Consider the following 16,086-nt stretch of genomic DNA (forward strand, 5'->3'; position numbering starts at 1 on the left):
GGGCTCTGGCGGATCTTGCTCTGGGCCTCCGCGTGGAGCATGCCCTGGGCATCCTCCCCATTGATGGCCACGATGATGTCGCCAGGCCGGAGGTCAGCAGCCTGGGCTTTGCCCCGTTCCGTTACCTGTAGGGGATGAGGTGCAGGCAGTCTGAGGTACCCCTGCTCAGACAGTGGTGACAGGCGGGGGGTCGGGTGGGGGGGAATTCTCTCTGTCCTGCCCAAGAAACACCGAAGCTGGTTTGAACCAGGCTGGCCTGTGTCCCCCTTTACTCTCTCCCTGCCCTCCGGTATCTGCCCAGCTAATCAGCTAGTGCCCTCCGAAGCTGCATGGCAGCCCCTCTCTCCAAAGAGTATGTGATGACGGAATTTCAGGAACAGTGCTCGGAGATACTCCCAGACAGAGCCCTGCCAGTGCAAACCGGGATGTGCTGGTGACTGCCCGCCCGCACACCAGCCCCCTGTGTGAATGCTGCCCGGCCCAGCCTGGGTCAAGGTGAAACTGCCAGGAACTGAGGGGCTCCTGTTCTCATAACCACCTGAAAGGGCTGCCGGCAGGTATGGAGTTGGCAACCAGCAGGCCCCTTGGCCCAGGTCCCTTTCACTACCCAGGAGCCTGCTCCTGACCTGGCAACCACATCCCCGTGGCAACAGGGTCCCAGCCCTCCCTGGACCAGCACTCCCAGAAGCAGACCTCTGGTTCCAGAACGAAAAAGGAAAGGTGTCTGTGGGGACCAGGTAAACAGAGCCAACCCTAACTATGGGGATGCCTCTTGCTCTCCCAGAGCCGGCCCTTACCTTGGTCACCATGATGGGCGTGTGGAAATCCCTGCCCCCAGTGATGCGGAAGCCCCAGGGCGCTGGCCCCATGACGTCCACAGTCAGCGCCATGCCTGAGGAAGAGGATGGAGAGGTGGAGCCTGACCCCGCCCCCCAAGGACTGTATGGGGTCGGGGGAGGGGAAGAGAGGCAAAAGGGAGGAGAGGAGATGACAGGCCCAGGAGCAGCCCGTTAGGGGCCGGGCAGGGGCTGGGGGTGGAGGAAATGACCAACTCCCTCCCTCACCCTCCAGTCGCACTTCTCCCCACCCGGGGAAGCCATGACCCCAGTTCCCCTTCACTGCGCTCAGCAGAGCAGCTCCCTGGGGGCAGGCGTCAGGGTGCCAGAGAGGGGTTTGCTGGGGAACTGGCGGGCAGGGGCCAGCAGGTGGTAGGCGATGTCGGCATTTCCTCCTCTCCCCTCCTCCACACCCGGGCTAAGCCCCACTAGTGCTTGCTTCCGGTCCCCAAAACCCACAGCACAAGGTACTTCCTCTGTTTGGGGGAGGGCCGCGCTGTGGGAACGGGGTGACAGCCAGGAAGCGGGTGGTACCACCAGCGTGTTCCAGGTGAGGCAAGGTCTGCAGAGCAGCCCCGGGCCACCTGCCGGCCCTCAGCGATGTGGTCCGGCTAGGCAAGCCTGGGCTTCCCACCTCCCCCAGGGGCCTGATGCCCTCTGAACAGCCCCAAGAAGGATAAACTCATCCGCCAAGCTGGGCACAGCCACGCCCTGGTGCTGGCCAGCAGGGTGAGCTGACTGATGCTGCCTGTGAGCTAGAGCCGCAGGCTTCCCATCCACTGCCCCCTCCGTGGGCAAGGGCGTGTCCTTGCAGCCCGGGCCCTTGTGGGATTTCCGGAGCCTGTAGGTCTGGAGTCAGGAGCCAACCCAGGCAGAAAGCTGCAGTGCCCGACTGGGGCACCACCCTGCCCAGCACCCACCCTGGAGCTGCCCCTGGGGAGGCCCGGAGACGGCAAGAGCTGCCCACATCTATCCAAGGGCACTGGGGCCACCTCCCCGCGTTAAGGGGCCCGTGGGGCGCGCGCCCTGGCCATTGGGCAGCCTGCCCTCTTCCTGGCCCTGTGGCTTCCTCTTTGCCCAGGCTGAGCTTCGGTCCCTCCCCAGGACCCTGGCCGGCGCAGGCCGCGAGCACGCCCTGGTTCCCGGACCTTTGAGCCGGCCGTGGACTCCGGGAGGCTCATTTTTAAAGACGAGGCTGTGCAGTTTGGAGAGGTCTGAGAGGGTGCTCAGGGTTTGGCTGTGGTTTTACCCTGAATAGGAGTGCTCACGCCTAGATCTGCCTGACTGCAAGTCTTCATTTGACTGAGCCACTTGGGTGTCAGAATCAGAGGGTAAAAGGCGTACCGAGGGGGAAAGATGACAGTGCCATTGCTTTCTACTCATCGTTCCAATATAAGATTGGAAGGAGGGAGTTACAATGGATTTTGACTAGATACAAAGCAGACACATTGAAGAAGAATATGAGACTGCAGACTTTGCCATAGAATATGAAGATGAAATTAGGAGACAACCTGAAACATGCTGCCAATAGACAGCACGGCCAATCAGCTTGCACGGTTTAGGTTTTCGCTATGTGTTTAGATAATTGCTGGTAATGGAAGCTCTCGAACTCGCCCCCAACAGGCTTCTCTTTCCTTTAGTTGGTCAGAGAGTGGCCACGTGCCAGACTCTATTATTGTGTATGAAACTTTAAAATCTTAAATATCAGGACACTTGATCGGTTGCACCGGCCCGACACCCACAGATCCCAAACGGGGCCGCCCCGCCCCCTTCCCGAGGCCAGAGCCCGCGAGGGGCAGTGGCGCAAAGCTTCCCGCTGGAGATGCCGGGCAACCTGCTCCGCGCTGGGAGGCTGCCCGTCCCGGAGGAGAGGAAGAGACTCCGGATGGATGCATGTCCCTCTGTCTTCTGCGCGGAGGCCTTTTCCATTCCTACTGCCCTCACTCTCTTGCTGTCCTGCCTGGCGCTGGCCAGCCCCCACAACCCCCACTGGCCCTCGCCCCCCACGCACCAGCCCTTCGCCAACCCCCTGGAACCCAGGCTCCAGGGAGCAGGAGAGGACAGCCAAGGAGAGCCCCCAGGCACCAGCTCAGAACCACCTGGCAAATGGCTCCCCAGAAGTCATACCTGGCAACCCTCCTCCCGGGCACCTCAGGGCCCACCAGAGCTGACTCCACCTCCCGTTGGTCTCCACTTTGCACTTTCTCTGACAGGCTGGTCTGTTTTCAGGGGGGAGCACACCTGTGGGCACAGCTGTAACTTGTCTGCCTCAGGTAGTCATTCCCTCCCAGTTCCCTTTGCAAGGAGTGCCCTCACCCCCTCTCACCAACCTATGCCCTGGGTCTCTGGCTCCCTGCACACACAGCCCAGCTGCCTCCAGCCTGCTACCTCCCCTGTCCTTAGCCTTCCACAGCCTCTGTCCCCAAGGTGGGTAAGCCACTCTCCCACTAACTAGTCCCATGCCTAGTGTGCGTGCTTGACCTGATGCACCTGTCCAATCCCCCCCACCTAGGCCGGAAGCCCTGAGGAGCAGAAAGCTAGAGGCAGTGCCAACACAGCCTTGGGGTCACACAGACCTCACCTCAAATGCCAGGTCTGCCTCTACTAGCTGTGTGACCTTGGGCAATTTCCTCAGCTCCTCCAGGCCTCAGTTCCCCATCTGTAAAACGGGACAGTGCATAGTTGTACAGATTGTCCTCCCATAGAAAGCGCCTACACAGTCTCAGAGGACAGGCTGTGTTTTTGTTTGATTCACTGTTCCATTCCCAGAGCCTAGCACAGCAGTCATCCTTCTCAGTAGGGCATTGAGTAAATATTTGAATGAATATTGTTTTGATGATTGAATGGATTCATCTGTTTTACACCTTTGGGTGCTCCTGACTTTGCCTTGGACAGTCTGTTTAGACCAGCTGTGGGCAAACTATGGCCCACGGGCCAGATTCGGTCCATTTGAAATTAATAAAACTAAAAAAAAAAAAAGACCGTACCCTTTTATGTAATGATGTTTACTTTGAATTTATATTAGTTCACACAAACACTCCATCCATGCTTTTGTTCCGGCCCTCCGGTCCAGTTTAAGAACCCATTATGGTCCTCAAGTCAAAAAGTTTGCTCACCCCTGGTCTAGACACATGGACAGGTTCACCTGCAGGATCTCTGCTCTGAGGGTTCTGCATTCACAAAACTCAAGATAAAGACAAAGTCCCAGGGCATAACCCCTGGAACAGAAGGGACTACTGCTCTGCTCTAAGCAACTCTATGCCTCTGGGCACCTCACCTCTCTAATGGGAGCAGCGGCCCCAGGGGCCCAAGGTCCTTTTTGGCTCTGACCCCTCAGGTCCCCCTCCCCCTTTAGGCCTCTGACCCTCTCTTACCCTCCCCCATCAGGCCAGATCAAGGCACCCGAGTGGTCATCATCCATCAGGGATCTCCTAGCAGGCAGCCCAGGGGCCTAGGGTTGGTTTGCTGCCAAGGTTTCAGGTCCCCATCAAAGAGAGGGAGTGGATTTGGTTTCTGCCCCAGGTAAAGGCAGGCTCAACCCGATACCTTACTTGAGGGCATCAGGAAAGGCAAAGGAGCTGGGACAGGGATCAGGAACAAGCTAGTGGGATCCCGGAGAAGGCTCACGTTATGGGACAGGGTGGACCTGCCCACTGAGAACAGGCCATGGTGAGGACCGGGCCGGCCAGAGTGGCTGCAGGAGGACACACAGGTCTTGTTCTTCCAGCTGCTGTTTAACCACCACCGGGCCCAGCCCCACCCAGGCTCAAGGAACCAGTCAGGGCCAGGCCACAGCCCTGTCATTCACAGGCCTCACCCACCTGCCTTGACTCAACGGGCCCCACCACCGCTTCCCACCCACTAGGGTGGGGGCACTTTAAGCAACAGGCCTGGACGACAGGATTGCAGAAAGAACGTAAGAGGCCCGGCCCGGGACCGCCCAGGACTAGTCCTTGAACTCCTATGTGACCTTCCTTCTTCATAGGCCTCTGGACAAGGAATGCCCGGTTGACTCGGTGTAGACAGATGGCAACAGTCATGAACCTGACTTCAGCATTTTATAACATGACCCAGACAACTGAATTTCTCTCCTCGGGAGTGAAACCTGCCTGCTGGGACGCTCACAGCAGATAGCGGGTACGTAGCACCTCATGCCCTGCTCAGTTCCCAGCACGGCCAGGAATGGTGCTTTCCTTCCCTGGCAGGGCAGCCGAGCCCAGACCATGCCACCCCTGTCACCCCACGGGAACCCCCACGCCCTAGGACTCTGAAACCTTGGCCTAGAAGTCGCTTTGGCTAGCTGTGGCCCACCCCTCCCAGCTTCCCACCATCGACTGCTCAAAACCCCAAGCCGAGCCTGAAGAGGAAAGTAAACAGACACGCAGGGCTTTGGTATGGAGTGGCGAGCACAGAAGGAAAACATTAGGAGCAGAGAACAGTTAGACGTGTCATCCCGTCCAGCAGCCCCACGCTGGCTCCAGAATCAAAACAGCCTGCACACAAGGCCACATTCAGCTGCCATCTCTGGTTTCTCCCCACAATCAGGCCTCACCCTGGTCCCCGTGGTGTTGGTGTTCTCTCTCCCTCTGCCCTGCTTGTCAGACAGCTGCCTAGTCCTGGGGGCTGCTCAGTGCTGCCTGAGACCTGAGGCCCTAGATCTTAGCGATAATCATGCTGCTTTCCAGCCTCCCCTACTCCCCCCCCACACACCCACTCACATCCCACCTGATTCGGCACAGCCCCTGAAGAACAAATTCCCACAATCCAGCCCTCTCTCACCATCACCACCCAAAAGGAGTGCAAGGCCAGATCCCCGTATCCATATTTATTTTACATTCTCTTCCAGAGGGGACCTGAGGGCTGGGGGGAGCTGGGGAGGCAGGAGGGCACGACCTCTGAGGCCCGACCTTCTGGGCACTACAGTAGCAGGTCACCCAGGCCCAGGGCTTGGCAGCTTTTGGGAAAAGGGGGCCTTCAGGTAAGACCTCTTGCCAGGCCCCAAGTGCTAAAGAGGGGCTGCGCCCGCCCCCACCCCACTCCCAGGCCCAGCTGGAAGCAGGAAGGCAAGGGGGGCAGCAGACCAGCTGGAGTGACAGGGGGGGAATCCCCTGCGGGCGGCCTTTGGTCTCTATGGTTAGGAAGCTGCTCCTTGTTAGAGGAACCCCATGGGGGTGAAGCTGGGAGCCAGTCCCTGTTAGAGGAAAAGGCACAGCAGGGTGGGGGGCGGGGGGGGACTCGGGGGCCTGGGGGTCTGGTCTCAATAAGGCCGGGAAACAGTCTCCACTTCAAAGCAGACCTCTGTATTTGGGGAACTGGGTAGGGGAGGAAATAAAAGGACTGTGAGAGGAATGCTTGTGAGCTGTGGGTGGGAGTCAGTCCGGGGGGCTTCGAGGGGGCTCCAAGGGAAAGGCTGTTGGGTTGTCTGCAGATGCCAGCAGCCAGGTCCTGGGGAGGAAGATGTGGGAAGGGGGTCCTCTCTCCCTCTGAGAAGAGCTACTGCTCTCCACTCCATCCTGGCCGGGCTCTGAGTTGCCATGGAGACCTCTCACACCGGAGCTACATAATTTCCAGGGAACGTCCCAAATTTCTGGGTCCTCCGGGAGACACCTGAAGGAGGAAAAGACAATGATCATTCCCACACTTGTTTTTAAAATAGGAAAGATGAGGGCCCTGCCCCCTGCTGGCAGTGGCCAGAACTGCGGGTGGAGTCCATGTCCCAGGGAGGGAGGAATTGTCTTCCCCATTCCTGCCTGCTAGTGGCAAAAGCTTAGGTAAGCAAAGCTACACTTGCTAAGTTCCATCCATAATGACCCACCAATCTGAGCACTCAGCAACTGTGGATAACTGCACACAGCACAGGGTAACTCCACCCTTCCTCGGGAAAGCAAGGAAGCAGGAGGGCGAATCACGGAACTTAAATCCGTGGGCATCTCATTGGTCTAGTATGACACCCTCGTTTTAGAGAGGGGGCAAATGAGGCCTGAGAGGCCAAGTGAATTCCCCCAAAGCACTCAGCTGTTTAGGGGGAGAAGTGGGCCTAAAATTCAGGCCTCTTGTCTGCCACCCCCGCAAAAAAACACACCTGTATCCTGGGGTGATGAAGGGGGAATACTAGGAATACGAAATTAAAGTCCTGGGCCTTCCCTTCCTGGCCCACTGGCATCCTGATTTCCTTCTGAGTAGCCCATGCCCACCTTGGATGCAGGCCTTGCTGATACTGTTCCCCTACCTGGAGGGCCTCTTTCCTGCTCTGCCATCCTTCAAGGCCCAGCTCCCACACTTCCTCCAGGAAGCCTTCCCTGACTTGCACTGCCCACCATGATAAGTCACATGTGGCCACTGAATATTTAACCAGTGTCAGTGTGACTGAGATATTGAACTTTCTAAACTTTTCCTCTAAAAGCACATGAGGCTTACACCACAAAGGTGGTGCTTTTCTTCTTGTCTATATAACACTGCAAAACGTTGATAGTAACAAAGACATTGAAAAGCAGACATGTACAGAGTAAAATGAGAATGTGCCCCAAACACACCCCTCTGAGGTAAGGGTGCTGGGGTTCCGGTGAGAAAGGATGGGTTGCCAGGTCAAGCGACCCCCCAACACTGCAGGCCTCGCAGCCTGCTGCACGGCACCCTGGCTGCTCACTGGTCTCTGAGGACGGCCCAGCCTCTGAAGCGGAGGCCTGGACAGGGCCTGCCCACGCTGGGGAAGCAGGCCACGTGAAACCTGCTGGTCACCTTGAACCAGGCCAAGGCCATCTGGAGGCTTCCTGCTTTAGTCCTTGGCCGGAGCTGCCCCTGGACCAGCTCTGAGGGCCGGGATCTCTCTCTCCTTTTGGTGGAAAGCGGCTGGGGAGCGAGCTGCTAACCGGGGTGGAAGTGGGGGATACACAGGTGTGAGACTTGGTCCAAGTCTGAACTGACTTAATCAGTGACCTGGGCCTCATCCCTCTTTGAGGGATGAAGGCAACAATGGAAGTGCTGGCTCTGGGGAATCAGCCAGGCCAGAAGGTGTATGTGCTGGGTCAGGCCATGACTCTGTGCTGAACCAATATCCCCTGCCCCCCAGAGACCCTGAGATACCTGCTTCCAGCCTGCGCCCAGCCCATCTCTCCAGGACCCTGAGGTACACGTCCTTCTAGCCTACCCCCCAGCAAGCCCCCCAGCCACACATACCCACAAACCAGCCATCGTCACACTGCTGCATGACATCTACCCGGTCCCCCTCCCGCAGCTCCAGCTCGTCCTCGTTCTGGGGCCTGTACTGGTATACTGCCCGGTACCTGCAGGAGACAGTGTCATGGCAATCACCAGAGCCCTCACTCCTTCCGGAGACCAGACCCAGATCTAAACCCAAGTGTTGCCACGTCCTATGACTTTTCCAGGGTTTCTCCGTGCTCCCGACAGCTTTGGCCCAGATCCGGGAATGGCAGCTCTGCCTGGTTCTAGCGCATTCTTCCCCAGGCCCGCTCCCTGCCCTCCAAGCCCTAACCACCCAAACCCTGCCTCCTCCGTGCTCCCAGTGCCTTCAAGTCTGTTCTCCCGGTTCCCACACCTCCACGCACTGATCTCAGGGCTGGGAACTGAGGAGACTGAGGCTGGGGGCTGAGGGAGGGGGCCACAGGGCTGACAGGGACAGGCCAGGAGCACTGCAGACAAGTAGCCCCACCTCGCCACCAAGTCACCGGAAGCACAGCAAGAGCTAGTGCTACCTTATCAGGAGTCTCCCAATTCCAGCCTGCCCCAAGCCCACCCCTCCAGGGCCCTGACACACCTGCTTCCAGCCTGCCCCGAGCCCACCCCTCCAGGGCCCTGACACACCAGCTTCCAGCCTGCCCCTAGCCTATTTCTCCAGGGCCCTGACACACCTGCTTCAGCTGGTTAGAGAGTTGTCCCAATATGCCAGGGTTGTGGCTTTGATGCCAGATCAGGGCACATACAAGAATCAATCAATGAATGCACAAATAAGTGGAACAACAAGTTGATGTATCAGGGTCCTGGAGGCTAAGGGGGTCGGTGTGCTTAGCGCTGCCTGATGCAGCCCCCACCCCTGACCAAGCTCCCGCAGTCAGTACTCACGGGGTCCAGTTAATCTGAGTGGTGTTGTGGGGGGAGGTCCCCAGGTCCACAGCACGGCTGGAACCTCCAGGATGGGACAGAGAAGACCCAGGGGTGCCGAGACTCTGGGGGCCACAGGAGGAAAGGTGGCAAAGGCAGCATGAGGGGGAAGAAGTGAAATGGCCCCCCTTCCCCAGGCAGCACTGCCCCCTCTGCTCATCTGATCCTGTCCCCACGGCACAGGGGGTCTGTGACATTTCACATCCCAGGTGGGGCAGGTGGCTGGTTCCTGAACCCTGTGGGCAGCGGGGGAGGAGCCCGCCCAGCTGTGCCTGCTCACACTGGTCTGCTGAATGAAGAGATGACTGCGGGAGCAAACGGGATTGTTTGAGCCCTCAGGATGGGGACCAGTGACTCCCCTTAAGAATAAACTTGTGGTTCAAACCCACCCAGCTACCCTCTGTAGTGGGAATTATCCTCCTCTGCAGGTGAGGAACATTCTACCAGCGAGAAGACCCACATCCAGAGACAGTAAGTGATATGCCCAAGTGCAGGGCACAGCTATAGGGTTAAGCCTCGGACTGATCTGTTGGCAAAGCCACAAACAAGTCCCAGCTTAGAGGGCACAGCCCTCTTAGCATAATTAGGTTTGACCTTATGACGCTCCCTAGATCTTCTCTGGGAAGCTAATGGGCTGTGGGAGGTGCAGCAAGTGCTGCCAAAACAAGTGAAACTCACAAGAACATTGTAACTATGGTGACCACTACCTTGTTTACTTCTGGCTATAAAATAAAGGCTCAGGTTGCCTCTGGATCTCTCTCTGTGGCCTCAGCCAGGCACAGGAAGATCCACCTTGCTTATTCTCTTTGTCTGTCTTTCCTTCATCCTTCACCGCCCTCCCTCAGGCTTGCGAACCCTTGGCGGAGCTGGTTTGGCACACTCAAGGTCACAGCAGGGCCCAGCAGCCCACCCCCAGGCTCCCGGCCCTACCCTGTGCCCGAGGCTGAGAGGGACAAGTCACAAAAATGGAGTCTGAAGGGTCAGGAGGCTTGGGCCGGCTGCCTCTCCTATTCTCCCTGCAGCTCGAGGGCCAGAACCAACTGGAGGGCTCAAGGCCAGGATGGAGCTGCCATGCCAGGTTCTGCCCAGTCAGTCACCCACCAGTCTTCCCGGGAGCCGTCTGGGAAGGGTTCTGAAGTGACCCGTGACAGGAATGGGGGGTACAGGGTAGGGAGCGGGGATCAGCTCTCTACCTGAAACAGGTCATCTTACCTGGGTTTGGGATTTGGGCTCCTGGGCCGGGAAGGAGAAGCCGGTGCGGCGGGGGGAGGTCCGGCCCCCCCAGTCGGTGGGATCAGCTGGGCTTCGTGGTGTTACTGGGGAGCTGGGGTGACGGGCAGCCAGCCGGGCGGCGCTCATGCTGGGAGACGCGGGGAGCTGGGGGCCCTCGTCGCAGAGGCGGAGCCGGGGCTCTCGGCTCACCTGCACGTAGCTGACCGGGAAGATGCCCTGGCGCCCGGTGCCCGAGATGCGCCCCTCATACCAGTTCTCGTTCACCTTTCGGATCAGGCAGATGCGCTCCCCCTGGGGGAGAAAGGAGTCAGGATCTGGAGGGCTTCCTGGCACCTTGCACCCAAGGCTGCCTACACGGACACCCAGGGGATGTGGCTCAGAGGGGCTAGAAGTGGAGAGTCAGGAGCCAAACCCAGGCTGCCTGGCCACGGAGCAGAAGTCACAGAAGAGTCTCGTGGCTAATAACACGGGTCCAGACCGGGCTCTGGCCAGTTTCAAGCTGCATGGCCCCGGGCTGCTGACTTTGCCTCTCTGAGCCTTGGTTTCCTCACTCGTGAAGCGAGGATAGCAACACCGTGACTGTGAGGAGCAAAGGGCATGGTTGGCAGCTTGGCAAGAAGCACTGGCCAGGCACTAACCCCCACTGGTCCTGTCTCTGCCTCCACACGGAGTGATCCTGGCACCACTGCCAACAAACTAACTCCCTGATGACAGCTACTGCCTCCTCAGGCCCTCACGACTGAGGTCAAGTGGGCTGCCCAGGGGAAGAGGTCTCCAGCCCTCTCCGGCCCCCACCTCTCCACCCAGCCACCTCCTCCCCGTTCTGTCCCTGGGGTCAGCTCTTCTGGGGACATTCACTAGGGGCATTCATGGCTTCTGCCCCAAAAATCAGCCAAAGGGAGACCAAACCCTGCTTTCTAGGACAACATTTTTAAAGCTTTCTTGAACACGATCTATAATAAAAATTGTATTGTAGTAACAATCCAACACACACACACACACACACACACACACAGAGGCATAATTCCTAAAAAACATTCTATTTTAATTTTAGAGAGAGGGAGAGAGAAACATCGATGTGAGATTGATCCGTTGCCTCCTGCACATGCCCCGATTGGACTGCTGATCGAACCAGTAACTTAGGTATGTGCCCTGACCGGGAATCGAACTGCAACCTGTTGGTGTATGGTGTGATGTTTCAACCAACTGAGCCACACTGGCCAGGGCATAAATGCCTACAAATGTGATAGGATACCCTTACTACATGCAAGCAAGGCATTCTTTTTGTTGTTGTTAATTTTTTTTAGAGAGAGAGAAAGAGAAACATCGACTTGTTGTTCCACTTATTTATGCATTCATTGGTTGATTCTTGTATGTGCCCTGATCTGGGATCAAACCCACAACCCTGGCATATTGGGACAACTCTCAAACCAAATGAGCTTCCTAGCCAGGCTACATGCAAGGCCTTCCAATATTTCCGTTTTACTCTTTTTAAAATGCCCTGGCTGGGTTTCTCAGTGGTTAGAGTGTCGGCCTGCAGACTGAAGGGTCGTGGGTTCGATTCAGGTCAACGCAAGTACCTTGGTTGCAGGCTCGATCCTTGGCCCCAGTCCGGGTGTGTGCAGGAGGCAACCAATCAATGAGTCTCTCTCACATCAATGTTTCTCTCTTCCCCTCCCTTCCACTTGCTCTGTAAAATCAATGGAAAAAAAAAATCCTCAGGTGAGGATTACAAAAAAAAATGAAAACAGTAAAAATGCTGATTGTGATCCTCAAAACCTCCCTAGAATGAAAAAGAGCACTACCCTAGAAGTTTTGGACTTTTAAAATATGGGCTACATGAAGGGAAATTAATCCAAAGAGACTGAGAAAAAAATTGAAAATACTAGATGAAGGTGGATACACCTCCTTTTAACAATGTACGTATTTCCTCCGTCTTCACCAGCCCCGGCCGACCCCCACTTCCTGCATGGCCCTGCCGCACCTTTCGGAAGGACAGCTCCACCTCCAGATCCCCCTTGAAATTGTACTGGGCCACAGCTTCTCCATACTCCAGCACCTGGTAGGTCGGGGGCTTGTGCGGCTTGGGGATTTCATCTGCAGGCAGCACCTTCAATAAGAGAGAAAGGCTCAGCCTAGACATTAATTGGTCACAGACCTGGGGCTCCTGGGAGGGTGAGGCAACTAAGAGAACGTGGTATGGTAAGATCTGTCCCCAGGCCAGAGAGGGACGGACACCAGTCACAAGCCTAGGGTGGTAAGCACAGCCACGGGGCTGCTGAGGCCCAGAAGACCTCTGGAGGGAGATTTTGCACTGGAGGTGTGTGGAGTGGGCGTTATTGGAGTGGGCAGTGGCCAGTTCAGTGAGCTGACTTGGAGGGCAGAAGAAACAAGTTTCAAGTGCTGGAAGCCAATTCCAGCATGTCAGCAGGGCTGAATCTCTGGAGATGGCTGAGGGAGGGCATTTCCCCAAACCTGAAAAGGATGAATAAATAATTGCTTGCTGCCAGACAGCTAAAGGCATTTCAGTCTACATGTTATTGCCTCCTGCTGGCCAAACACCTGAACAGCAGAAGGCAGTTTCTCCAAAACCTGATAATCTGACAATGGATTGTGTATAGGAAACATGGCCCTTTGATGTACATCTACCTCGCCTTAGGACAATTGGGTTAATAAAAAGCAAGAGGTCCTGAGACAAGGAGAACTTAGTTCCTTTAGCCAAGTCTTCTCTGACTCCCTATAATGCCTTTCAAAATTATGTTTCATCTCTGGACTCTTATTTAATTTATGCACAGCGCCTTCTCCAGGTGCCTGAACCCTTCTTGATGCCGGATCATGACCACCGGCGTTATTAAGGAGCAGGGCACACCTGCTGGGGTGTTCTGAAAGCGAGGCGCTAACATGTGACCATTGCCGGTGTCCCTCTTCCTCCTCCCCCTCTACCCCACCAGTTGCCCAGAACCTCCGTGCTCTTTGCTTCACCCTACTCATAAAAATCAAGAAGCTAATCAACTATTTCTTTTTTTAATACATGTATTTCACATGTTTTTATTGATTTTATATTTTAAGTTTTTGATTGATATTTAGAGAGAGAGAAACATCAACTTGTTGTTCTACTTATTTATGCATCCATTGGTTGTTTCTTGTATGTGCCCTGACGGGAGATAAAACCTGAAACCTTGGAGTATCAGGATGATGCTCTAATCAACTGAGCTACCCACCAGGACTGTTCTCATTGAGTTTAGAGAGAGAAAAGGAAGAGGGAGGGAGGGAAGAAGGGAGGGAGGGAGAGAGAGAGAGAGAGAGAGGAACATTGATTAGTTGTCTCCCGCACACACTGGACCAGGATTGAACCTAACACCTGGGTATGTTCCCTGACCAGGAATCCAACCAGTGGCCTTTCAGTACATGGGACGATGCTCAAATATCTGAGCGCCACTGGCCAGGATGCTAATAAACGATTTCATACTAAGATCTACATGACTGATGACATGGAATACTGTATATACTTTGCAAAATTTCAGGATCAGAGAGTCCTGAGGGTGGGAGAGCCCTACTGATGTCTGCCAAATCAAAAGTCTGAATTAAAACCACCACCCAACCCATAGCTCAGAGGAAGTCACGAAGGAAATGGGAAAATGGTTTGAGTTGAATAAAAAAAAAAATCAAAATCTGTGGGATGCAATTAAAGCAGGGCTCAGAGGAAAATTTATAGCGTTAAATGCACATAGTAGGGGGAACTGTTTCAAATCCATCATCTAAACTACCGCCCTAAAAACTAGGGGAAAAGCACAAACTGGACCTAATGCAAGCAGAAGCAAATACTAAAGCGGCAGAAATCAACGATATGGAAAACAAAAATAGAGAAAAATCAATAAAATCTAAAGTTGGTTCTTTGAAAAGATCACTAAAATGAACAAATCTCTAGCCAGAATTAGAGGACACACAAACTATTAATATCAGGAAAGAAAGAAAGGACATCACTACAGATCTTACTGACATTAAAGTGATAATAAGGATACATTTATGACCAACTTTAAATTAATAAATTAGATAGCTTAAAAGACACAAATACCAAAACTGACAGTCCTTTATCTAGCAAGTCCAGAACTTATATCTTCATTCAGATTCTGCATCTTTTACTTAACAACTTGTCTCTGAACCTTCGCAAGCCCATCGGTAAAATGGGGCTGATCTATCACTTTCCCAGGTTAATGAGAGGAACCAGGGAGGTAATTCAGGTGACTCTGGAACAACAAAGGTTCAAACTGTGTGGGTCCATTTATATGCAGATTTTTTTCCAATTAAATATATTAGAAAATTTTTGGAGATTTTCAACAATTTTTAAAAACTCACAAATAAGCCAGGTAGCCTAGAAATATGCCCCCAAAAAGTTATAAAAAGGTTATGTCATAAATGCATAAAATGTATTTTCTCTTATGATTTAGCTTACACTATTGTAGGAATACAGTATATAATACATATAACATACAAAATAGGTATTAATCAGTAAGGCTTATGTTATCGGTAAGACTTCTTGTCAACAGCAGGCTATTAGTAGTTAAGTTTGGGGGAAGTCAAAAGTTACACGTGGATCTTTGTGTGGGGGTCAGCGCCCCCTGCATTATTCAAGGGTCAACTGTACACATGAAAATGAATGCATGCATACGCGATTTGTAAACATCACACACTTTGTACTCTTGCCAGGTGTAATTAGGACTCATCCCAAGGACGGCTTGAGAGAGATGGGTTCTGCATGGTGAGAGTCTGGGACACTGACAGGGCTGGCAGGCCTGGCTCTCCCCGGCTGACTGGGTTCCAGCTTTAGCCCTCATTTAACAAACATTTCCCTAGTACAGGCAACGTGCTGGGCCAGGCTGTGGGGGCCAAGGCTACAAATGAGGCTGAGACATGGCCCCTGCCCTGGAGCTCACAGTTCACATCCCAGGGAAGCTGTGAGCTGTGGCTGCCAGCTCAGAAGAGAAGCCATGGGTGGATAAGGGCTCTGCACACCCAACTGTCCCCACCCCCCACATAGTTAGCAGGGAAGATGCCCAGCCTGCCATGGTGCTCCCCCTCCAGCCAGTTCTTGTCCACCTCCTTGTGGATGTAGACAATGTCACCCTTCTTCAGGGGCAGCTCCCTGCGGGCCAGAGCAAGGACATGGGCAAGCTGAGGCCCTCCCGATGACCCTGTCCAGCACACCCAGAGTCCCCTCCACCTCCTGGGGATGCCCGCCTCCCCTCTCCCCCAGTGCAGAGCCAGCCCCAAGGAGCAGGGGAGGGGAGAGAAGGGCACTTACTTGGGGGACTGTGCCTGGAAGTCAAACTTGAGCCTGGCAGCCTTCCTCTATGCAGGGGGAGAAGACACAGGGGGTGACCCCTGGACCCACCCCAGCCCCTCCTTGCACCCTGACCCTAATGCTCCCACCCCCTTACCTTCTTTTCTTCCTTCCTGGCAGGGCTGACGCCTCGTTCAGAGGCACTAGGGTCTGTGGAGAACATGAGCTCAGCGTGGGAAGGCCAGGCCTGGGGGTGGGGCTGGGATGGGGTCCCCCCACGGGCACCAGTGGAAGCAGGGGCTAGAGGGTCTTCCTGCCCCACCCCAGGGGCACCGGGTCTGGTGAGTGGTGGGCCTTGGGCGGGGAAAAAGGGCAGATCTGGTCCTTACCTCGGGCTGAGGCAGGGTAGACAAAATCCCTACGACCTAGGAAGGGGCTTCCTCCATCCGCCATTCTGTGGGGGCTCAGGGGCCAGGAGGAGCCCCGGTAAAGTGCATTCGGGTTGCTGAGGCTCCAGGCAGAGGCCGGGCTGCGGGGACACAGTGAGTTTGTGAGTGAGCCACCTGTCTGGCCTCACGCCCTACCAGGCTCACCCCGGCCGCCCAAGGCCCCCCCCCG

The 16,086-nt window shown here is 55.1% G+C and overlaps 2 protein-coding genes across 3 annotated transcripts in view; both read right to left on the reverse strand.

The window, feature by feature from the left end:
• The window catches only part of PDLIM2 (PDZ and LIM domain 2 (mystique)), a 10,908-nt gene extending 9,979 nt beyond the window's left edge, over positions 1 to 929 (reverse strand). Inside the window, exons 1-2 of one of the 2 annotated variants that reach the window (XM_006778288.2) lie at positions 798 to 923; positions 1 to 125 (exon numbers count right to left, since the gene is read on the reverse strand). In XM_006778288.2, coding sequence (XP_006778351.1) covers positions 1 to 125; positions 798 to 890 — 218 coding nt within the window. In that variant the 5' untranslated portion in view covers positions 891 to 923. Of the gene's footprint in view, positions 126 to 797 lie in introns of both variants that reach the window. The other variant, XM_015557727.1, reaches the window with a different exon arrangement.
• A 5,357-nt stretch (positions 930 to 6,286) lies between these two features.
• SORBS3 (sorbin and SH3 domain containing 3) overlaps positions 6,287 to 16,086 on the reverse strand; it is a 23,793-nt gene continuing 13,993 nt past the window's right edge. The window contains 10 exon segments of the mRNA XM_015557726.1: positions 6,287 to 6,443; positions 8,013 to 8,119; positions 8,916 to 9,019; positions 10,167 to 10,478; positions 12,172 to 12,297; positions 12,831 to 12,836; positions 15,222 to 15,330; positions 15,490 to 15,536; positions 15,626 to 15,678; positions 15,858 to 16,056. Coding sequence (XP_015413212.1) covers positions 6,382 to 6,443; positions 8,013 to 8,119; positions 8,916 to 9,019; positions 10,167 to 10,478; positions 12,172 to 12,297; positions 12,831 to 12,836; positions 15,222 to 15,330; positions 15,490 to 15,536; positions 15,626 to 15,678; positions 15,858 to 16,056 — 1,125 coding nt within the window. The 3' untranslated portion in view covers positions 6,287 to 6,381.

Source organism: Myotis davidii, unplaced genomic scaffold, assembly GCF_000327345.1.
Source record: "Myotis davidii unplaced genomic scaffold, ASM32734v1 scaffold448, whole genome shotgun sequence".
Classification (NCBI taxonomy): Eukaryota; Metazoa; Chordata; class Mammalia; order Chiroptera; family Vespertilionidae; genus Myotis; species Myotis davidii.